This window comes from Moschus berezovskii, chromosome Y (genome assembly GCF_049115385.1).
Source record: "Moschus berezovskii isolate FMDL1 chromosome Y, NW_MosBer_1.0, whole genome shotgun sequence".
In the NCBI taxonomy this organism is placed as follows: Eukaryota; Metazoa; Chordata; class Mammalia; order Artiodactyla; family Moschidae; genus Moschus; species Moschus berezovskii.
This window is the reverse complement of record NC_142489.1, coordinates 63,448,174-63,472,898: the sequence shown is the minus strand read 5'-3', so window position 1 is coordinate 63,472,898 and position 24,725 is coordinate 63,448,174. Positions and strand designations below refer to the sequence as shown.

General features: G+C 38.0%; 1 protein-coding gene across 3 annotated transcripts; it reads left to right on the top strand.

Moving 5' to 3' along the window:
• The first annotated feature begins 511 nt into the window (after positions 1 to 511).
• On the top strand, positions 512 to 24,245 carry LOC148773136 (RNA-binding motif protein, X chromosome-like). Of its 3 annotated transcripts, XM_088834438.1 has the most exons (9): positions 512 to 617; positions 1,083 to 1,189; positions 3,158 to 3,326; positions 19,259 to 19,405; positions 21,262 to 21,373; positions 21,412 to 21,422; positions 22,536 to 22,668; positions 22,746 to 22,834; positions 23,588 to 24,245. In XM_088834438.1, exons 1-9 carry the CDS (start codon positions 512 to 514, stop codon positions 23,890 to 23,892), a joined length of 1,179 nt encoding a protein of 392 aa, XP_088690564.1. In that variant the 3' UTR covers positions 23,893 to 24,245. The 3 variants fall into 3 exon arrangements, with proteins under 3 accessions (XP_088690564.1, XP_088690563.1, XP_088690562.1); XM_088834437.1 differs by lacking the exon at positions 21,412 to 21,422 and having other exon boundaries at positions 22,543 to 22,668; XM_088834436.1 differs by lacking the exon at positions 21,412 to 21,422 and having other exon boundaries at positions 19,259 to 19,411; positions 22,543 to 22,668.
• Positions 24,246 to 24,725: the final 480 nt, after the last annotated feature.

The following is a 24,725-nucleotide window of genomic DNA, read 5'->3' as shown; positions in this document are numbered from 1 at the left end:
AACATTATTCAGTTTGGCGCCATGATTCTTACTCTACCACAAAAGCCCACAGGTTAAATTTCCCTCAACAAAGTATTTTATTCTTTTGTGGCTTTTATGACTTAGCATTGCAGAAGTTTTTGAATGTAAGTGTATTTTAAAGATTATTTGTAGGGTAATGAATATAAACGTGAGAAAATGGAGGAAATTTGAAAATCTGTTTAGTATATTTTATGCACATGTTATAAAACTTAGATACAGTATTTAGGTTTTAATGAGTGAAACCTTTAAATAATGCAGCTCAAAAGAGATTTACAGCAGCCGTCTAATGTAATTTAAACTTCCAGGCTTTTGTCATCTGTAAAAAACGTCATTCGTTAGTTCAGCGCTTGTTTTCCTTTTTGCGTTACAAGTTTCCTTGTCTTCTTAGTAAACATTTTTTAAAGTTAAGTTTTTTTTTTTAAATGACACTTGAACATTTTGGCTCATAATTAGTTTTTTGGCATATTTTTTGCCACCTAACAGTAAAACGATGGAAGCAGATAGGCCTGGAAAACTCTTCATAGGAGGCCTCAGTGCTGAAACAACGGAGAAGTCTCTTGAAGCGGATTTTGGGAAATACGGTCACATTATGGAAGGTAACTGTAGAATCAATATACATTAAGTCGTTAAAGCATATGTATACTTTGAGTAGTTTGAGATTTTTTTTTTTAATTGATTAAGCACTTGGCAGTCAGTGAAAGGGTCTCCTCTTACTGAAAAGGGAAGAAAAGAGTGCTTTTAAAATGTACTAATGGTCCTGGGACATGAAATAGAATAAGATATGGTAATTGTAGAATTCTTGAGATTATTTACTGTTAGTTTTTAAAATACTAGAAGTTATACATAAAAATCAAATTGTGTGGTGTTTTTATATCATATATAAAATAATATATAGATTTTTGTTGCTTTTAAGTAACTTTCAAAAGTTTCTACTCTATTGATAACATTCAAGTATGTTAAAGGGGTCTTATGAGAAAGCGTCAAAGGAGTGATTATTTTGAAAACAATAAAGTTCAGTTTTATGTGACATTTTAAATTAAAAAGATTTATGTATATTACAGTTCTCTTGATAAGGGATCGGAACACAAACAAGTCGAGAGGCTTTGCTTTCATTACTTTTGAGAGCCCGGCAGATGCAAAGGATGCTGCCAAAGGAATGAATGGAAAGGTAAGTCTTAATAATGAATGTTCTTCATCTAGTACTCTTTATAGATTTCTTTATTGTTACAATAGTATAATGCTCTGTAAGGCTTCACTCTCCTTTTGTCACATAAACACTGGATTCTCTGGTTGGGAAGAGATTGAAGTTAATACCCAGCAGTAACAAAATAGATTAAATCTGTCTTCTATTAGCATTCAAGTGTAAACACAAATAGGTTTTAACCTTCAGCACTCTACCGGTATTCCATTCTGTATTTTAAGTCTTGGCATTTTCTATTTAAGTCAGTCTTCACTGTTACAGTGTTACGAATAAAAATTTGTCCCTTAGAGGCAGAACTGTTTTTAAACATTGGAGAATTGCTTTACAATATTGTGTTGGTTTCTTGCAGTCTATCAGCATGAATCAGCCATAAGCATCCCACTTCTTTAGCTAGTTACAGAGCACTGTGTTTGCTCCAGGATTTCCCCCTCTGTGGATTGTTATATTAAATAAAAAAGTCTATTTCCCCCATTTTGTATTGTGGGTCATGGGCTTTTGTACTCATGATATCCTGTTAATTGTTAAATTATCTCTAAAACTTCTACATTCCCTTAGTGTGACTACATTAATTCCCTATTATCTATAGTTATGGTTCTAGTATATTTCAGGCATGTGGCACAAGCTGACCCTTGTACTTTCATTTTTCAGATATGGTAATACCTAAAAGTTAAGTTTGACCCAGCTTTGGGTCACAGAGATAAAGTTTCCTTGAGACTACTTGATGGTAACTAATTGCTGTTTTTTAATTTGTTCTAGTTGTCTAGCCACAGGAACATGTAATCTGAAATTACACTTGAATTATTCTTTATTCAATAGGTGTTATATTGTAAGGCATTGATTGTATTTAGTAGCTGACTAATGGTTATGGATGAGACAAAGTATTTATTTTCTTGAGCACTGGTATTCTAGGGTGAAGGGAAAAGATGTACGAGAGGAAACATTAATTTCACATGCAGAAATGTTAAGGAAAATGAAGTAGTAATTTTGGTAGAGCTTATTGGGTTTTGGATACTATTTTTAGGTATATCTAGGAATGTAAGCTAAATCCTGCGTTGGGAAGGAGGCAGTGCATGAATTTGTGGAAAATATTTTGAACCAAAAAATAGAAAATAAGACCTAAGATGGGAAAACATGGCTTTTGAGGCTGATTATATTGAGCTAGAGCCCATTTCAGCCAGAAGTCCTGGTAGGAATTTAGGATTTAAAATTATTTTCCAAAAATAATATGAAATAACAAGAGTCTATATAGTATGATTCCTGCTGGGTTTTCAAAACTCCCTTTGGTCTCTGTAAAAGATTAAGGCAGATATTGGAAGATCAATTAAGTTTAAGCATTTCTGAAAAATATGAAGTAGCATTACGGTAACTATTTGGGAACACAAAATAAAACAGTTGTATAAGGCAAGAAATGTTAAAGACCAAATAAGGACCCTAGTTTTAAAAAAGAAAAAGGAAGAAAATTAATAGAACTAGAGTAAATACAGAGCAGCACTTATATTGAGAAATTTTCTTTATGTTTGTGTCTAATAGAACAAATGCTAAAATGTAATTATGATAGGAACAATAATTTTGAGTAAATACTGTAAGTAATATGCATGCTTTTACATACCCTTGGGAAACAAATTTTAAATGGAAAAATTACTAAAATGAAGCACGTTACAGAAAATAAAAATGTGTGCTTTTTCATGGTAATGGAGAGATACACATCTTTTAATACCAGAGAACCTTTCAGGAAATTCTGATAATAAATGCATATGCTTTGTGGTGGATGACTTACGAAAGGCAATTGCCAATTAAGTCATGTTCATCATGAGGAAGGACACAGTCATTTCAGGAAAAAAATGTTTGCTTTTGGGGAAAAAATACTGATTTAACTCATTACAACAATAAGTTAAATTTTATGTAACATTAGTGATGCTGTACTTAATCTTTTAGTTTTTGGATGGAAAAACAATTAAAGTAGAACAAGCCAATAAGCCATCATTTGAAAGTGGTGGTAAACTGAGATCTCAAACTCCTGCAAGAAAAAGGGGCCATCCGAAAAATCTGAGATGTGAAAAAGGAGGAGGAGCAAGAGGGCGTGTGTCTCAAGGAGGACACTTTGGTAATGTATTAAAATATAAGGATGCCATAGCACTGAAAACCTGTTAAGTTTGAACATCTAGTAAACCTTAATTTTTATTGCATTGGTAATGAGCAGAATAATCGATAAGAATATATTAGGTGAGAAATTACCATTCTTGATAATCAAAATTATTTCTAAGTTGTAAAGAATTGTCGTAGTTTTAAAATTACGTATGTGCAAAAAATGTTTATCGTCTTACAGGGAAATCACTTAAATTTTGTTAAGTTTTTTTTAACCATTGTTATTGATGCCTCTTTAAGAGTTTTTCTACAGAATTCATTTCTGTTGATCATACATTAGAATTTTCCAGCTTACAGCAAATAACTTTATTTAAAGAATTAAAACTACGTTGATATACTTTCAGAGTAGTCCTACTGTATTGTAAAAAGTACTGGATAATTTTCAAGATTACATAACAGATAACCACAGTTCAGGGGTGAAAATTCCATATTTTTGGACTGACCTTATAGTGTTTGTCTTGAGCATAAATGTGCAGACAAATCTATGCAAATATCCACTGTCATTTTGACATGGTGCTTTTGTTCCTGGGTTCTGTTATAGTATAATTTGCATTTTGGAAAAGTTGTCTTTGATGCAGATGTAAAAGCATCTGTTTTGTATGTATATTTACATACAAAACATGTATATTTACATGTTTGTGTGTGTTAGAAAACAGTGAGTTATTGAAAATGGTAATATGAGATTTTCAAAGAAGTTTTTACTTGGTAAGACAGAAGAAGGGAGTCACTTTCCATTCATAAACTTCCATATATTTAACGAACTTTGTCTCTTCTACTAACAGTAGCAAATCTTTAAAAAATTTCACTTCTGGTTTTGACAACCAGATGTGCCATTTTTAGAAAATCTTAAGTTCAGTTACAGCGTGTGTTCATTATAAGATCACACAGTTCTGTTGTTTTCTCAAGAGATGAGGGGAAAAGTTTACTAGCTTATACTCTGCCAAGTGTAATTGGAATATATCTGTCAACATTTTTCTAGTTAGATAAAAAGATAATTTTTCATTGCATACCATGCATTTTTAACGTCTGTTAAACTTGAACAGAACATAGCCTTTTACTCAAAATTAACACTAAAGGTTATGCTTGAACAAAACAGAATTGATCTGTGTGAATTCAGTTATAAGCAGGATTTTTTGTTTTTTATCGAATTATATATGTATCCATGGTTGTTTGAAAAGTTGCATATTTTCCTATAAAAGGTGTTGTTTGTATTTTTAGGTGCATATTTTTATTGTTTTGACTTAATTATTGTTACATTTTATTTATTTGAAGTATAGTTTATTTAAAAGAATGGATTAGTTTCACTTGTGCAACATTGGGACTTAATATTTGGATAGATTCAAATCAATGTATATTTCATGTAAAATATTCTCTCTTTCTCTATGAGGTACAAATAGCTTTGTGACATGTTTTTTTTTTTTTTTTTAATTTACATTATTGTATTGGTTGTCCCATACTTGGCATGAATCCACCCTGGGAGTACATGTGTTCCCAATCTTGAATGCCCCTCCCACATCCCTCCCCATATCATTCCTCTGGGTCATCCCAGAGCACCAACCCCGAGCTTCCTGTATCTTGCATCGAACCTAGACTGGCAATTCATTTTACATATGATAATATACATGTTTCAGTGCCAATCTCCCAATTCATCCCAACCAGCCCTGTGTCTCTATTGCTGTCTCACACACAGGGTTATCGTTATTGTCTTTCTAAATTCCCTATGTATGTGTTAGTATCCTGTATTGGTGTTTTTCTTTCTGGCTTACTTCACTCTGTATAATAGGCTCCAGTTTCATCCACCGATTAGAACTGATTCAGATGCATTCTTTTTTTATTATGTTAATTTTAATTGGAGGCCAATTACACTATTGTTTTGGTTTTGCCATACATTGACATGAAGCTACCGTGGTGTACATGTGTTCCCCATCTTGAATCCCCGTCCCACTTCCCTACGCATATCATTCCTCTGGAGCATCCCAGTGCACCAGCCCCGAATATCCTGTATCATGCATGGAACCTAGACTGCCGATTAGTTTCACCTATGATGATATACATGTTTCAGTGCCGTTCTCCCAAGTATCCCACCCTCACCCACGGGGTCCGTAACTGGTGTATATATCTGTGTCTCTTTTGCTGTCTCGTATACAGGGTTATTGTTACCATCTTTCTACATTCCATATATATGTGTTGTATACTGTATTGGTGTTAGTCTTTCTGGCTTACTTCACTCTGTATAACAGGCTCCAGTTTCATCCGCCTCATAGAACTGATTCAATTGTAATTTTTTTCCCTTTTTTAATATTTTTAAAAAATTTTATTTGGAGGCTAATTATTTTACTATATTGTATTGGTTTTGCTATACATTGACATGCATCTGCCCTGGGTGTTCATGTCTTTCCCAACTTGAACCCCTCTCCCATCTCCAACCTATATCATTCCTCTGGGTCATCCCAGTGCATAAGCTCCGAGCATCCCGTATCATGCATCGAACCTGGACTGGAGATTCATATCACATATGATAATACACATGTTTTAATGCCATTCTCCCAAGTCATCCCACCCTCTCCCTCTCCCTCAGAGTCCATAAAACTGTTCTGTATATCTGTGTCTCTTTTGCTGTCTCACATACAGGATTATTGTTACTATCTTTCTAAATTCCATATATATGGACTAGTATACTGTATTGGTGTTTTTCTTTCTGGCTTACTTCACTCTGTGGAATAGGCTTCAGTTTCATCCACCTCATTAGAACTGATGCAAATGTATTCTTATATATATATTGTTTTAACTGGAGGCTAATGACTTTTGAATATTGTATATGTTTTGCCATATGTTGACATGCATCTGTCCCGGGTGTACATAAGTTCCCCATCTTGAAACCCCTTCCACCTCTGTCCCCATATCATCCCTCTGGGTTATCCCAGAGCACCTGTCCCAGGCATCCTGTACCATGCATTGAACCTGGATGGCCGATTCATTTTCACATATATTAATATACATGTTTCAATGCCATTCTCCTACATCATCCCCCCTTGCCGTTTCCTACAGAGTCCATAAGATTGTTCTATATATCTGTGTCTCTTTTGCTGTCTCGCATACAAGAGTTTCATTAAAATCTTTCTAAATTTCATATATATGTGTTAGTATACTGTATTGGTGTTTTACATTCTGGCTTACTTCACTCTGTATAATAGGCTCCATATTCATCAACATCTTTAGAACAGTTTCAAATTGCTTCTTTTTTTTTATTTTTTAAAACAATTTAATTGAAGGCTAATTTACAATATTGTATTGGTTTTGCCTTTCACTGATATGAATCTGCTCCAGACATACATGTCTTCCCGATCTTGAACACACCCTCCCTCCTCCATCCTTATATCATCCCTCTGGGTCATCCCTGTGCCCCAGCCCAGAGAATCCTGTTTCATGCCTCGAACCTGGACTGGAAATTCATTTCACATATGATAATATACATGTTTCAGTGCCATCCATCCATATCATCCCAACTTCGCCCTCTCCCACAGAGTCCATAAGACTGTTCTATATATGTGTTTCTTTTGCTATCTCGCATAAAGGGATATTGTTACTATCTTTTTTAAATTCCATATAAATGTGTTAGTAAACTGTGTTGGTGTTTTTCCTTCTGGCTTACTTCACTCTGTATAATAGGCTCCAGTTTCATCCACCTCATTAGAACTGATTCAATGTTATATATATTTATATATATATATATATTTATATTTAATTTTAATTGGAGGCTAATTATTTAAAATATTGTATTGGTTTTGCCTTACATTGCCATGAATCTTCCCTGGGTGTACTTGTGTATCCCATCTTAAACCCCTCTCCCACTTCCATCCACATGTCATTCCTCTGGGTCATCCCAGAGGACCAGCCCCAAGCATCCTGTATCATGCATCGAACCTGGACTAGCTATTCGTTTCTCATATGATAATATACATGTTTCAATACCATTCTGTGAAATCATCCCACCCTCTCCCTCACCCACTGAGTCCATAAGATTGTTGTATATATCTGTGTCTCTTTTGATGTCACGCATACAGGGCTGTTTTTACCATCTTTCTAAATTTCCATAGATGTGTGTTAGTATACTGTATTGGTGTTTTTCTTTCTGGGTTACTTCCCTCTGTATAATAGGCCCCAGTTTCATCCACCTCATTTAGACTGATTCAAATGTATTCTCTTTTTTTTTCTTAAAAAAAAAAAAAACTTTACTTAGAAGCTAATTAAAATATTGTATTTGTTTTGCCATACTTTGACATGAATCTGCCCTGGCTGAACATGCATTCCCCATCTTGAATCCCCCTCCCGCCTCGCTCCCCATATCATTCCTCTGGGTCATTCCAGAGCACCAACCCCGAGTTTCCTATAAGATGTTTCGAACCTGGACTGGCAGTTCGTTTCACATATGATAATATACATGTTTCTATGCCATTCTTCCAAATCACCCCACCATTTCCCTCTCCCACAGAGTCCATAAGACTGTTGTAGCAGTAACAGATATCTGTATCTCTTTTGATGTCACGCAGACAGGGTTATTGTTACTATCTTTCTAAATTCCATATATATGCTTTAATATACTGTATCGGTGTATTTCTTTCTGGCTTACGTCACTATGTATAATAGGTTCCAGTTTCGTCCACCTCATTAGAACTGATTCAAATGTGTTACTTTTTTTAATCCTTTCTGAAAAATTTTAATTGGAGGCTAATTAGTCTACAATATTGTGTTGTATTTGTCATACATTGACATGAATCCGCCCCGGATGTACATGTGTTCCCCATCTTGAACCCACCTCCGACCTCCCTCCCCATATCATCCCTTGGGGTCATCGCAGTGCAATAGCCCCGGGCATCCTGTTTCATTCATCAAACCTGGGCTGGGGATTTATTTCACATATGATAATGTACATGTTTCAATGCCATTCTCCCAAATCATCCCAAATTTGCCCTTCCTTCAGAGTCCATAAGAGTCTTCTATACATCTGTGTCTCTTTTACTGTCTCGCATACAGGGTTATGGTTACCATCTTTCTAAATTCCATATATATGTGTTAGTGTACTGTTTTGGTGTATTTCTTTCTGGCTTAATTCACTGTGTAAAATATGCTGAAGTTTCATCCACCTCAGTAGAAGTGATTTAAATGTATTCTTTTTTTTTAATCTTTTTAAAAATTTTAATTGGAGGCTGATTACTTTACAATATTGTATTGGTTTTGCCATACTTTGCCATGAATCTGCCCTGGGTGTACCTGTATTTCCCATCTTGAACCCATCTCCCTCCTGATAATATCCCTTTGAATCATCCCAGTGCACCAGCCCTGAGGAATCTGTATCATGCATCAAACCTGAGTGGAGGAGATTCATTTCACCTGTGATAATATACATGTTTCAATGCCATTCTCCCAAATCATCCCTCCCTTGCCCTCTTCCTCAGATTCCATAAAACTGTTGTATATATCTGAGTCTCTTTTGTTGTCTTACATATAGGGTATCGTTACCATCTTTCTCAATTCCATATATATGATTAGTAAACTATATTGGTGTTTTTCTTTCTGGCTTACTTCACACTGTATAATTGGCTCCAGTTTCAACCACCTCATTAGAACTGTTTCAGTGTAGTCATTTTCTAAATTTTAACTGGAGGCTATTTATTTTACAATATTGTAGTGGTTTTGCCATACATTGACATGAATATGCCCCAGTGTACATGTGTTCCCCATCTTGAACCCCCTCCCTCTTCGCAGTATCATTCCTCTGGGTTTTCCCAGTGCACCAGTCCCGAGCATCTTGTATCATTCATCGAACCTGGACTGGCAATTCGTTTCACATATGATAATATACATGTTTCTGTGCCGTTCTCCCAAATCATCCCACCCGTGACTTCTCCCACAGATTCCATAAGACTGTTCTATATATCTGTGACTCTTGCTGACTCGCATACAGGGTCATCATTACCATCTTTATAAATTCCGTATAAATGTGTTAGTATACCGTATTGGTGTTTTTCTTTCTGGCTTACTTCTCACTGTATAATAAGCTTCAGTTTCAACCACCTCATTCCGTCCGTTCCGTTCAGTCACTCAGTCGTGTCCAAAGCTTTTACGACCCGTGGACTGTAGCCTACCAGGCTTCTCCGTCCATGGGATTCTCCAGGCAAGAATACTGGAGTGGGCTACCCTTTCCTTCTCCACTAATGCAAATGTATACTTTTTCTAAAAAAATATTTTTATTGGAGGCGAATTACTTCACAATATTTTATTGGTGTTGCTGTACATTGACATGATTCTGCCCCGAGTGCACAGGTGTTCCACATCTTGAATCCCCCGCCCCCTGCCGAACTTCCCTCCCCATATCATCCATCTGGGTCAACCCAGTGCACCAGTCCCGAGCATTCTGTGTGATGCATCGAACCTCTACTGACGATTCATTTCCCATGTGATAATATACATGTTTCAGAGCCATTCTCTTAAGTATCCCATCCTCGTTCTCTCCCATAGAGTCCATAGACTGTTGTATATATCTGTGTCTCTTTTTCTGTCTCACATACAGGGTAATCGTTCCCATCTTACTAATTTCCATATGTGTGTGTTAGTATATTGTATTGGTGTTTTCATTTCAGGCTTACTTTAATCTGTATAATAGACTCCAGTTTCATCCGCCTCATTAGAAATGATTCAAATATATTCTTTTTTAAAATTTAAATTATAAGCTGATACTTTACAATATTGAATTCGTTTTCCCATACATTGACATGAATCGGCCCTGGGTGTACATGTGTTCCCCATCTTGAACCCTCCTCCGACCTCCCTCCCCATACCATCCCTCTGAGTCATCCCAGTGCACCAGCCCCGAGCATCCTGTATCATGTATCAGACCTGACTGATGATTCATTTCACGTATGTCGGCATACTTGTTTCAGTGCCATTCTCCTAAATCATCCCTTGCTTGTCTCTCCCTCTGAGTCCATAAGACTGTTCTCTATATCTGTGTCTCTATTGCTGTCTCACATAAAGGGATATTGTTACCATCTTTCTAAATTCCATATAAATGTGTTAGTATACTGTGTTGGTTTTTCTTTCTAGCTTACTTCACTCTGTATAGTAGGCTTAGGTTTCATCCACCTTATTAAAACTGATTCAAAAGTATTCATGTTTTATCATTTATAAAAAATTTTAATTAGAGGCTAATTAGTTTCCAATACTCTATATTGGTTTTTCCATACACTGCCACGAATCCACCCGGTTGTACATGTGTCCCCATCTTGAAATCCCCTCACACCTCCCTCCTCATATCATTCCTCGGGGTCGTCCCAGTGCACCAGCCCCGAGCATCCTGTGTCATGGATCGAACTTGGACTGGCGATTCTTTTCCCATATCATAACATACATGTCTCAATGCCATTCTCCAAATCATGCAACCCTTGGCTTCTCCCACAGACTTCATAAGACTGTTCTACATCTCTGTTTCTCTTTTGCTGCCTCGAATACAGGGTTCTCATTACCATCATTTTGAATTCCAATATATGTGTTGTATACTGTATTGGTGTTAGTCTTTCTGGCTTACTTCACTCTGTATAATAGGCTCCAGTTTCATCCACCTCATTAGAACTGATTCAAATGTATTCTTTATATATATATGTATGTATGTATGTATTTAATTTTAATTGCACGCTAATTGCTTTACCTGAATTGCTTTACAATATTGTATTGGTTTTGCCTTACATTGCCATGAATCTTCCCCGGGTGTACATGTGTTCCCTATCATGAACCCTGCTTCCACCTCCCTCCCCACATCATTCATCTGGGTGATCTCAGAGCAGCAGCTCCCAGCATCCTGTATAATGCATTGAACCTGGACTGGTGACTCATTTCCCATATGATTATATACATGTTTTAATGCCATTCTCCCAAATCATCGCACCCTCTCCCTCACCCACAGAGTCCAAAAGACTGTTCTATATATCTGTGTTTCTTTTGGTGTCTCGCATACAGGGTTATCGTTACCATGTTTCTAAATTCTATATATTTGTGTTCGTATACTGCATTGGTTTTTTTTTCTTTCTGGCTTACTTCACTCTGTATAATAGTTCCATTTTCATCCACCTCATTAGAATTGATTCAAATGTATCCTTTTTTTATCTTTTATAAACAGTTTTAATTAAGAGGCTAATTACTTTCCAATACTATATTGGTTTTGCCATACACTGACATGAATCCACCGGTTGTACATGTGTTTCCCATCTTGAACTCCCCTCCCACCTCCCTCCCCATATCATTCCTCAGAGTCATCCCAGTGCATCAGCCCCGAGCATCCTGTATCATGGATCGAAGCTGGACTGGCGATGCATTTCACATATGATGATATACATGTTTCATTGCCATTCTCCCAAATCATCCCTCCCTCACCCTCTCCCACAGAGTCCATAAGACTGTTCTATACGCCTGTGTCTCTTTTGTGTCGCATACCATGTTATTGTTTCCATCTTTCTCAATTCCATATATTTGTGTTAGTATACCGTGTTGGTGTTTTTATTTCTGGCTCAGTTCACTCTGTATAATAGGCTCCAGTTTAATCCACCTTATTAGAATTGGTTAAAATGTATTCTTTTAATTGCTGAGTAATACGGCATTGTGTATATGTACCACAGCGTTATTATCCATTTGTCTGCAGATAGACATCTAGGTTGCCTCCATGTCCTGGCTGTTAAAAACAGTGCTGCATTGAACATTGGAGTACATTTGTTTCTTCCAATTCTTGTTTCCTCGGTGTGTATGCCCAGGAGTCAGATTGGTGGGTCGTATGGCAGGTCTATTTCCAGATTTTTAAGGAATCTCCCCCACTTTTCTCCATAGTGGCTGCACTAGTTTGCATTCGCATCAACAGTGCAGGAGGGTTCCCTTTTCTCCACATCCTCTCCAGCTTTTTTGCTTGTAGAATTTTGGAAAGCAGCCATTCTGACCGGGGTGAAATGGCACCTCATTGTGGTTTTGATTTTCAGTTCTCTGATTAGAAGTGACATTGAGCATCTTTTCATATGTTTGTTAGCCTTCTGTTTGTCTTCTTTGGAGAAATGTCTGTTTAGTTCTTTGGCCCATTTTTTGATTGGGTCGTTTATTTTTTCTGGATTTGAGCTACAGGTGTTGCTTGTATATTTTGGAGATTAATTATTTGTCTGTTGCTTCATTTGCTATTATTTTCTCGCATTCTGAAAGCTGTATTTTCACCTTGCTCATCGTTTCCTTTGCTGTGCAGAAGGTTTTAATTTTAATTAGGTCCTCTTAGTTTATTTTTGCTTTTATTTCCAATATTCTGTGAGGTGGTTCATGGAGGATCCTGCTGTGATTTATGTCAGAGAGTGTTTTGCCTACGTTCTCCTCTAGGAGTTTATAGTTTCTGGTCTTCCCCTTAGGTCTTTAACCCACTTTGAGTTTATTTTTGTATATGATGTTAGGGAGTGTTCTAGTTTCATTCTTTTACAAGGGGATGACCAGTTTTCCCAGGACCACTTGTTACAGAGATTGTCTTTTCTCCATTGAATATCCTTGCCTCCTTTGTCAAAGATGAGGTGTCCATCGGTGTGTGGATTTATCTCTGGGCTCTCTATTTTGTTCCATGGCTCTATATTTCTGTCTTTATGCCAGTACCATACTGTCTTGATGCCTGTGGCTTTGTAGTACAGCCTAAAGTCCGGTGGATTGATTCCCCCCTTTCTTCTTTCTCAAGATTGCTTTGGCTGTTCGATGTTTTTGTACTTCCATACAAATTGTAAAATTATTTGTTCTAGCTCTGTGAAAAATAACATTGGTAGCTTGATAGGGATTGCACTGACTCTGTAGATAACTTTGGGCAGTATAGTCATTTTCACAGTATTGATTCTTCCAATCCACCAACACGGTATTTTCTCCATCTATTAGTATCCTGTTTGATTTCTTTCACCAGTGTTTTATAGTTTTGTATATATAGGCCTTTTGGGTTTTTTGGTAGGTATATTCCTAAGGATTTTATGCTTTTCGTTGGAACGGTGAATGGAATTGTTTTCTTAATTTCTTTTTCTATTTTCTCATTATTAGTGTATAGGAATGCAAGGGATTTCCGTGTGTTGATTTTATATCCTGAAACTTTACTATATTCATTGATTAGCTCTAGTAGTTTTCTGGTAGAGTCTTTAGGGTTTCTTGTGTAGAGGATCATGTCATCTGCAAACAGTGAGAGTTTTAATTCTTTTCCAATCTGGACTGCTTTGATGTCTTTTTCTGCTCTGATTGCTGTGGCCAAAACTTCCAAAACTATGTTGAATAGTAATGGTAAGAGTGGCCACCCTTGTCTTGTTCCTGACTTTAGGGGAGATGCTTTCAAGTGTTCACCATTGAGGATAATGTTTGCTGTGGGTTTGTCATATATAGCTTTTATTATGTGGAGGAATGTTCCTTCTATTCCCACCTTCTGGAGGGTTTGTATGATAAATGGATGTTGAATTTTGTCAAAGGTTTTCTCTGCATCTATTGAGATAATCATACAGTTTTTATTTTTCAGTTTGTTCATGTGGTGTATTACATTGATTGATTTGCGGATACTGAAGAATACGTGCATCCCTGGGATAAAGCCGACTTGGTCATGATGTATGATCTTTTTAATGTGTTGTTGGATTCTGATTGTTAGAATTTTGTTAAGGATTTTTATATCTATGTTCATCAGTGATATTGACCTATAGTTTTCTTTTTTTGAGGTATCTTTTTCAGGTTTTGGTATTATGGTGATGGTAGCCTCATAGAAGGAGTTTGGAAGTTTACATTCGTCTGCAGTTTTCTGGAAGAGTTTGAGCAGGAGAGGCGTTCAGTTCAGTTCAGTCACTCAGTCGTGTCCGACTCTTTGCGACCCCATGAATCACAGTACGCCAGGCCTCCCTGTCCTTCACCAACTCCCAGAGTTCACTCAAACTCATGTCCACCGAGTCGGTGATGCCATCCAGCCATCTCATTCTCTGTCGTCCCCATCTCCTCCCCCCCCCCAATCCCTCCCAGCATCAGACTCTTTTCCAGTGAGTCAAGTCTCGCATGAGGTGGCCAGAGTATTGGAGTTTCAGCTTTAGCATCAGTCCTTCCAATGAACACCCAGGATTGATCTCCTTTAGAATGGACTGGTTGGCTCTCCTTGCAGTCCAAGGGACTCTCAAGAGTCTTCTCCAGCACCACAGTTCAAAAGCATCAAATCTTTGGCGCTCAGCTTTCTTCACAGTCCAACTCTCGCATCCATACATGACCACGGGAAAAACCATAGCCTTGACTAGGCGTACCTTTATTGGCAAAGTAATGTCTCTGCTTTTTAATACACTATCCAGGTTGGTCATAACCTTCCTTAGCTCTTCTCTAAAATTTTGGTAGAATTCATCTGTGAAGCCGTCTGGTCCTGGGCTTTTGTTTGCTGGAAGATTTCTGATTACAGTTTCCATTTCTGTGCTTGTGATGGGTCTGTTAAAGATTTTCTATTTCTTCCTGGTTCAGTTTTGGAAAGTTGTACTTTTCTAAGAATGTGTCCATTTCTTCCAAGTTGTCCATTTATTGGCCTGTAATTGCTGATAGTAGTCTCGTATGGTCCTTTGTATTCCTGGGTTCTCTGTTGTGATCTCTCCATTTTCATTTCTAACTTTATTGATTTGGATTTTCTCCCTTTGTTTCTTGATGAGTCTGGCTAATGGTCTGTCAACTTTATTTACCCTCTCAAAAAAAAAAAAAAAAAAAACAGCTTTTGACTTTGTTGTTTTTTGCTTTGGTCTCTTTTGCATTTATTTCTGCCCTGAGTTTTAAGATTTCTTTCCTTCTACTCAGCCTGAGGTTGTTAATTTCTTCCTTGTCTCATTACTCTAGGTGTAGAGTTACGTTATTTAGCTGACTTTTTTCTTGTTTCTTGAGGTATGCCAGTATTGCTATGAACCTTCCCTTTAGCACTGCTTTTACAGTGTCCGAGAGGTTTGGGGTTGTCATGTTTTCATTTTCATTCGTTTCTGTGCATATTTTGATTTCTTCTGCGATTTGTTGGTTACTCAGCAGCGTGTTCTTCAGCCTCCGTGTGTTGGCATTTTTAATAGATTTTCTCCTGTAACTGAGAGCTAATGTTACTGCATGGTGGTCAGAAAAGATGGTTGGAATGATTTCAATTATTTTGAATTTACCAAGGCTAGATTTATGACCCAGGATATGATCTATCCTGGAGAAGGTTCCGTGTGCACTTGAGGAAAAGGTGAAATCGATTGTTTGGGGGTTAAATATCCTATAGGTATCAATTAGGTCTAACTGGTCTGATGTATCATTTAACGTTTGTGTTCCCTTGTTAATTTTCTGTTTAGTTGATCTATCCATAGGTATGAGTGGGGTATTAAAGTTTCCCACTCTTATTGTGTTATTGTTAATTTCCCCTCTCAATTGCTAGCATTATCTTACACATTGCGGTGCTCCTATGTTGGGTGCATATATATTTATAATTGTTATGTCTTCTTGGATTGATCCTTTGATAATTACATAGTGTCCTTCTTTTCCTCTTTTCACAGCCTTTGTTTTAAAGTGTATTTTATCTGATATGAGTATTGCTACTCCTGCTTTGTTTTGGTCTCTGCGAGGAGTATCTTTTTCCACCCCTTCACTTTCCATCTGTATGTGTCCCTCGTTTCGAGGTGGGTCTCTTGTAGACAACATATATAGGGGTTATAGGGGTCTTGTTTTTGTATCCATTCAGCCAGTCTTTGTCTTTTAGTTGGGGCATTCAACCCATTGACATTTAGGGGAATTATTGATACTTATGATCCCGTTGCCATTTACTTTATTGTTTTGGGTTCGAGTTTGTACACTCTTTCTGTGTTCTGTCTAGAGAAGGTCCTTTAGCATTTGTTGGAGAGCTGGTTTGATGGTGATGAATTCTCTCAGCTTTTGCTTGTCTGTAAGGCTTTTGATTTCTCCTTCATATTTGAATGAGATCCCTGCTGGGTACGGTAATCCGGGCTGTAAGTTATTTTCTTTCAACACATTCAGTATGCCCTGCCATTCCGTCCTGGCCTGAAGAGTTTCTCTTGAAAGATCAGCTGTTATCCTTATGGGAATCCCCTTGTGTGTTATTTGTTGTTTTTCCCTTGCTGCTTTTAATATTTGTTCTTTGTGTTTGATCTTTGTTAATTTGAAAAATATGTGTCTTGGGGTGTTTCACCTTGGGTTTATCCTGTTTGGGACTCTTTGGGTTTCTTGGACTTGGGTGATTATTTCCTTCCCCATTTTAGGGGAGTTTTCAACTATTATCTCAAGTATTTTCTCAGGTCTGTCTTTTTGTCTTCTTCTTCTGGTACTCCTGTGATTCGAATCTTGGTGCATTTGACATTGTCCCAGAGGTCTCTGAGATTGTCCTCGTTTGTTTTAATTCGTTTTACTTTTTTTCCTCTCTGTTTCATTTATTTCTGCCATTCTGTCTTCTAGCTCACTTATCCTATCTTCTGCCTCCCTTATTCTACTGTTGATACCCTCCAGAGTGTTTTGGTCTCATTTATTGTGTTATTCATGATATATTGACTCTTATTTATTTCTTCTAGGTCCTTGTTAAACCTTTCTTGCATCTTCTCGATCCTTGTCTCCAGGCTAATTATCTGTAACTCCATTTTGTTTTCAAGATTTTGGATCACTTTCACTATCATTTAGAATTCTTTATCAGGTAGATTCCTGTCTCTTTCTCTTTTGTTTGTGTTGGTGGGCATTTATCCTGTTCCTTTACTTTCTGGGTATTTCTCTGACGCTTCATCTTGCTTATATTGCTGTGGGTGGGGTGGCCTTTCCGTCTTCTGTCTGTTTGTGGAGTTCTCTTTATTATGAAGTTTCCTCTCTGTGGGTGGGATTGCACGGTGTGGCTTGTCAAGGTTTTCTGGTTAGGGAAGCTTGTTCCGGTGTTCTGGTGGGTGGGGCTTAATATCTTCTCTCCGGAGTGCAATGAAGTGTCCAGTAATGAGTTATGAGATATCAGTGCATTTGGAGTGACTTTGGGCAGCCTCTATATTGAGGCTAAGGGCTATGTTCCTGTGTGGCTGGAGAATTTGTGTGCTGTGCTCTGGAACTTTGTGTGCTTGCTCTGGAACTTGTTGAACCTTGGGTAGTGCTTGGTTTCAGTTTAGGTATAGAGGTGTTTGATGAGCTCCTATCGCTTAATGTTCCATGGGGTCAGGAGTTCTCTGCTGTTCTCAGGATTTGGACTTAAGCCTCCTACCTCTGGTTTTCAGTCTTATTCTTGCAGTAGCCTCAAGACTTCTCCATCTGTCACTTCCAAAGCCATTCCCTCTGTTTTAGCTTCTTCTGTTTGCTGGTCTCTTCAGTGTCTAGCTTCTGCCGTGACACAAGGGGGCGGTGGTGGACACTTTTTTAGGCTCACGTTCAGTCGTGCTGTGGGGAAGGAGGAAGTCTGCAAACAGATATCACTGGCATTTGTGGGGAGTGCTCGCAGTGTCTCGGCCACACTGGCTTTGCCCCTGCTCACAGCGTGTGTACTTTCCCTCTCTATACTGCTCAAGCTCTAGGTTGCTCTGCCAGGAACTGTCTGAGGCAGGCCCTGTGTAGCATGCACTTCCCAGGTCAAAGCCGCTCAGGTTCAGGTAGTACTCCTCAAAGGCGCAGACTTGGTTGGGCCTGCGTATTGGGCCCTTCCCCAGTCCGAGCAGCTCAGGTGGCCAGGTGTTTGGCTAGCGCAGTCGCTGCGACTTATCACCTCCCCGGGCCCTGCTTCTCGGTTTTCTGGGTATACAACTGGCGTACCCTCTCAGGCTGTTGTCAACCGTCCAGAATCCCAAGAAAACTTGGTTATCATCGAAGCCTGCTTGCAGTTTGGTAGATGATGCCTCTGTGGGGCCTTGATTGCCCCCTTAAACAGCTCTGCTTGCCCTCTCCTGCCTGTCTTGGCGGGGGATGGGCCATCCGCAGCTGGCTAAGTTGCTCAGTCCTTTGTTCTGTGAGCAGGTCTGGCGGTGTCTTAGGTTTGGGCTTTTTGCCTTTTTGCAGGGTATCTATCCCACAGTCTGCTTTGCTATCTCAAGTTAGCTCCCTCAGATTGCCCTCGGGGCCTTCAGGTCCGGTCCTTACTCTAAGCAATGCAGCCCGCATCTCCCTGCCAAGCCCCCACTTGCTAGTGGCGGATATGGGCGTCTGTGCTGCTTCTTCACTGGGAGTTACCATTGGGCATGTAATCTGTGGGTTTTAATTATTTATTTATTTTTCCTCCCAGTTATGTTGCCCTCTGAGTTTCCAAGGCTTGCCACAGACTCGCCAGTGAGAATGTTTCCTGGTGTTTGGAACCTTCTTTCTTTTTTTAGACTCCCTTTCTGGGACAGATCTCCATCCTTACCTCTTTTGTATATCCTTTCGAAGACAATGGGCTGATTTTCTGGGTGCCTGATGTCCTCTGCTGGCATTCATAAGTTGTTTTGTGGAATTTACTCAGCGTTCAAATGCTCTTTTGATGAATTTGTGGAGGAAGTGGTCTCCCTCTTCTGTTCCTTCGCTGTCTTAGGACCGCCGCCCTATTGTGTTACTTTTTTAAAAAGCTTTTTTGATACCAGAATAGTATGAATTATTATCATTTTCCTCCAAGTGTGTTTAAAAATTTATTTTATCCTGGTTTTTCTCCACCTCCTTTATTCTCTTCAGACTACTATCACAGCAGTGGTTCTTGACTCATTTTGTAAATTTTTCAAACTGAATTGTACTAACTGATGTATCATTTGAGGAATTAGTTTTATTGGTTTAGGCAAATACGAATGCTGAAGGCAATGGTCGTTCTTTAGTAAATATCTATAAACAGTAAGCGAAACTTAATGTTTATTCTACTTAAAAGATTTCACTGAAATACAGGTGATAATGGATATAGTCGCAATATGAGCTCTTCAAGAGAAACTTATCCACCTAAAAGAGGACCATCCTCAAGATGTGAAAGTCCTTCTCCTAAAAGATCTGCTCCTTCTGCTCAAGGGCGAACCAGTAGTGGAATGAAAGGACAAGGTAAACGCTATATAATATAGGGACTGTTGTTTCTTAGTAAAAGTGAGCAATTTTAAAATGAATGCTTAACTTTAAGATGCACATGTTTACTGATCACTAGTTTATTTGTTGATTCACAGCTGGAAAATAATTATTTAGCATCTAATTTTAGATGTGTAGTAGGTGATTAACATAGAAGTGGGGAAGACATTTCCTTTAAATCTAAAAGTGAAAGAGGAGAGTGAAAAGGTTGGCTTGAAGCTCAACATTCAGAAAACGAAGATCATGGCATCTGGTCCCATCACTTCATGGGAAATAGATGGGGAAACAGTGGAAACAGTGTCAGACTTTATTTTGGGGGGCTCCAAACTCACTGCAGATTCTGATTGCAGCCAGGAAATTAAAAGACGCTTACTCCTTGGAAGGAAAGTTATGACCAGCCTAGATAGCATATTAAAAAGCAGAGACATTACTTTGCCAACCAGGGTCCGTCTAGTCAGGGCTATGGTTTTTCCCATGGTCCTGTATGGATGTGAGAGTTGGACTGTGAAGAAAGCCGATGGCCGAAGAATTGATGCTTTTGAAGTGTGGTGCTGGAGAAGACTCTTGAGAGTCCCTTGGACTGCAAGGAGATCCAAGCAGTCCATTCTGGAGGAGATCAATCCTGGGTGTTCATTGGAAGGACTGATACTAAAGCTGAAACTGCAATACTTTGGCCACCTCATGCGACGAGTTGACTCACTGGAAAAGAATCTGATGCTGGGAGGGATTGGGAGTGGGAGGAGATGGGGACAACAGAGAATGAGATGGCTGGATGGCATCACCAACTTGATGGACATGAGTTTGAGTGAACTCTAGGAGTTGGAGATGGACAGGGAGGCCTGGCGTGCTGTGATTCATGGGGTCGCGGAGAGTCGGACACGACTGAGCGACTGAACTGAACTGAAGCTTGCTAGAGAATTCCTCAGAATTTTTTTTTTTTAAGTTGCTAACATTTGCTGCTTAGTAGGAGTTTTCATGTAGTTTCAAGGTAAAGTATTTTTATGAAAACTAATATCCTATGAGTTAGCATTTTGGAATGTAGAATCGTTTAGCTCTGTTATATTGGTTACCTGATTCATGTAATTATAAACATTAACTGAAATTTGCCATATTAACTTTAGTTTGGATTCTTGACATATTTTTACTTTGTTGTTTGACTCCTGGTATAGTTAAAAACTTTGAATCACTATCAAATTTTCATTTTATGTATAGACTATTATTGAAGCCAAGTGTAATATGGTATTGATTTCAAAATAGTAAAGAAGTTGAGAAAACTAAAGTTTCATTAGACTATTAGCCCAGTAAGCAAACAAAACAAGAGAAGTCTGACCACCAGGAATTAGTAAGAATTACCACAAGAAGTGAACATTATTTATGGGAATTAGTTTCCTGTTTTGGAAGAGGCAGCATTTTTCAAGTGCACCCTTTATAACTAATAAGTAGTTGAACTCAAAAGCACTATTGTTTAGAAAGGTCAGTAATTCAGGTTGCGGTTTATGTTAAATGTATCACCATTAGGAGAGAATCAGCTACTTTGTGATTGAATATGTGATAATAGTTTTCAAAAATTAATTAGATTTTACTCAAGTTTTGAGAGATTCTATTACTTGTAATTTAAGGATTATGCAAAATGTACAGGGAGCAGATGATGTCAGAAAATAAAGTGTTCAGGAATTACATGTATAAAGCAAACTAAATGTGCATTAATGGGATTTTATAAGTAGTTTTTTTAAATTGTTTTGGAGAGAGGAAAGATACCAGTCTTTTGATTTTTTTTTTCTTTGAACTATTACTCTCAATTCTGAGATACTTATGTAAGCATTTTAAAATTAAAGGTCCAGTATTGCAGAGAGAAAATTACAGAGGAGGTCCTCATAGGGAGCCAATGTCTTCTCGGAGAGATAACTGTGTGTCACCAAGAGATAATGGTTGTGCTACTAAAGAGAGGTAAAGAAAAATAAAATACATGCATTTTTAAGTCATAGTTCATTTTGTTGAGGTAAAATTTATCTAACAAAATTTTAAAAGTGAACAATTCAGTAGCATTTAAAATACTCAGAATTCTACAACCACTCTCTCTGTTCAGTTCCAAAATAGTTAATCACCCCAAAACAAAATCCATAAGCAGTTGCTCCCACTTTTTATCCTCCTGTATCCCTAGTAAACACCCACCTATATCATGTGTCTGTAAATTTACCTAATCCTGAATATATCATACGTTCACTGTAGCCTGCCAGGCTCCGCTATCCATGGAATTCTCCAGGCCAGAATACTGTAGTGGGTAGCCATTCCCTTCTGCAGAGGATCTTCCTGAGGGATTGAACCCTGGTCGTCCACATTGCACTCGGATTCTTTACCACCTGAGCCACCGGGGAAGCCCTAACAATATGTAACCTTTAATATGTGGCTTTTCCATTAGTGTGAGTGTTTTCAAAGATAATCCTTGCTGAAGCATGAGTCAGTACTTCAGTTTTTGAGTGGGGGTTAACACCATTGTATGTATAGTTAACATGGTTTGTTTATCCATCTTTGTAGTTAATGTGTACAAACATTGGAGTGCCTGTTTTCAATTCTTGGTGTAAACTCTGAATTGGAATTCCTGGGTCGTACAGTAACTTCAGTATTTTAAGGAACCGTTCATCTCCATAACTGCACTGTTGCCAATGCAAGAGACTCAGGTTCAGTCCCAAAGTGGGGAAGATTGCCTGGATGAGAAAACAGCAACTTACTGCAAATTCTTGCTTGGAAAGTCCCATCAATAGAGGGGCCTGGTGGGCTACAGTCCACAAGGTCTCTAAGAGTCTGACACAGCTTTATACTTCTACCATGCACACACAGGATTTCAGTTTCTCTGCATGTTCACAAACACTTGATGTTTTATATTTTATATTAAAAAATATCTCTCTATATATATAGCCTGTCTGCTAGGTGCAGAGTAGATATCTCATTCGGATTGAGAAACTGTATTTCCCTAAAATACAATTATGTTAAGCAGTGTTTTATATTCTTGTTCATAATTATATATCTTCCTTGAGGAAAAGTATATTGAAGTCCTTTGCACATTTAAAACTTTCTTTCTGAATTCTTATCATTTAATTTTGTTTGTTTGTTTTAAGTTTCTCAGGCAGAGATTATTCAAGTTCGCGAGACACCGAGGATTATGCTCCACCGTCTAGAGACTATGCATACTGTGATTATGGCCATTCAAGTTCTCGAGATGATTATTCCTCTAGAGGACATAGGTACTATAAACAATTCTGTTTTTAATCGAATAACTTATGGAAATGGTTAATTATAACATTAATTCTCTTAAATGTAGTGATCGTGATGGCTATGGTGGAAACCGTGATAGAGATTATTCTGAACATCGAAGTGGAGGCTCCTACAGGGATTCATACAAGAGTTATGGTAAGAGTACAGTTACAGCTTACAAATGACAAAATTAGAATTGACATGCTAGATCTACATCATTTACTCAAGTTTACTTCTATTTTCTCAGAAAATAAAATGTAATTTCTACCTAATTGATTGGTTTGAAGGTCTTTGAATTATTTTTGATCTGTCATTTCAAATGATATGAAGGATAATTTGGCAGCTCACATTTTTTAATCACAAAAATTATTGTAACATTTTTAAAAGCAAAAGTGCTGTTGAGAGTATGAAGCATAGGAACATTATGAAGTTCAAAATTTTAGTCTTTTCCAAAAAATTAACATTTAAACTCCTGCTAAGTCACTTCAGTCGTGTCCGACTCTGTGCAACTCCATAGACAGCAGCCCACCAGTCTTCCCGGTCCCTGGGATTCTCCAGGCAAGAACACTGGAGTGGGTTGCCATTTCCTTCTCCAGTGCATGAAAGTGAAGTCGCTCAGATGTGCCCGACTCTTAGTGACCCCATGGACTGCAGCCTACCAGGCTCCGCCACCCATGGGATTTTCCAAGCAAGAGTACTGGAGTGGGTTGCCATTGCCTTCTCAACTACTGGAACTAAAAAGTACTGCTCTTTTAAATAAATGTGAAAGCCCCTTCACCACTGCTGCTAATTCATATCTTCACCACAGAGGCAGATAAAGGCTATCCTTTCAAAGATTTAGTACTTTACAGTCATGTTATAGAAGTAACGGGAAAAGTTTTATAATTTTATCAATTACTGATTTCACAGGGGGCTCCCGTGGTGCTCCATCAGGAAGAGGTCCACCTCTGAGTTACGGCAGAAGCAGTCGCTATGATGATTATAGCAGTAAAAGAGACAGATATGGAGGAAGTCGGAAAAGTTACTCAAGCAGCCGAAGTGATACCTACTTAAGTGGTCGTGACCGTGGCGGAAGACAAGAACAAGGGTTTCCATCCTCCAAGGATAGGGTGTACCCTCCTCCTCGTGAGTCATACAGTAGCTCAGGTTGTGAGGCTTCCAGGGGAGGTCATGGGGGGAGCCGATCTGAAAGAGTAGGCAGAAACAGGTACTAAAAATGTTTTCTTGGCATGGGAAAATTTTTTGTGAGTTTCTGTTTTAACTGGTACTTGAGTATTGCTGAAGAAAACCGTTGGTTTTGGAGGGAAGAGCTGTAAACTTTCACCTCCATGAATTTTCAGATAAATTGAAAAATAGAATTATTCAGATAAGTTGAAAAATAGAGTTATTCAAAGTAATTTCATACTTGTTACTGCTGGTTGAAAGATAGAAGTTAAAATTTTTAAATTTAATGTCTAAATTTTCTGAGTATGTTTTGTAAAGTGTTATTGTTTATTTTACTGGTGGGTTAAACGAGCATAAAAACACTTGTTTCTTGTTTAGAAGGTGAATTGTGCTGTTTGCTTAAAGTTTCCCTTTGTAGTCTTTGCACACGAATGCATTCAGAATTAAGCAGTATGGTATTTCTCCATTGCAAGCCTTACCTGCTTTATATTTAGGTTAACAATATTACATGTTATTTTTGAAAGCAGTGTATAGAAGGTTTGGCAAGGCCTTAAAAACCTGAAGGAAATGTTTGCATCTTTACTAAAATTTTTGTGTAACTTTTTAAAACAATAGTATAAATCAGAAGAAAATTTAGATGTGTGAATAAATGTTTAAGAAGTCTGAAGTTAAGTATCAATTGTCTTAGTCATTCAAGTGGCAAATGATAAAAGTGCCAACCACGATTAAAAAGAAAACAATCTGCACCTAAGTCGGGATTGAACTAGTTAAGTATTCTGAGTATGTATCTTCATGAAAGGAAGCAGTTCTAGATTTGTTGGAAATGCAATGCTTTAAGTAATACTTATTTTCACTTCATTTTGGAGTACTTGGTATAACCCAA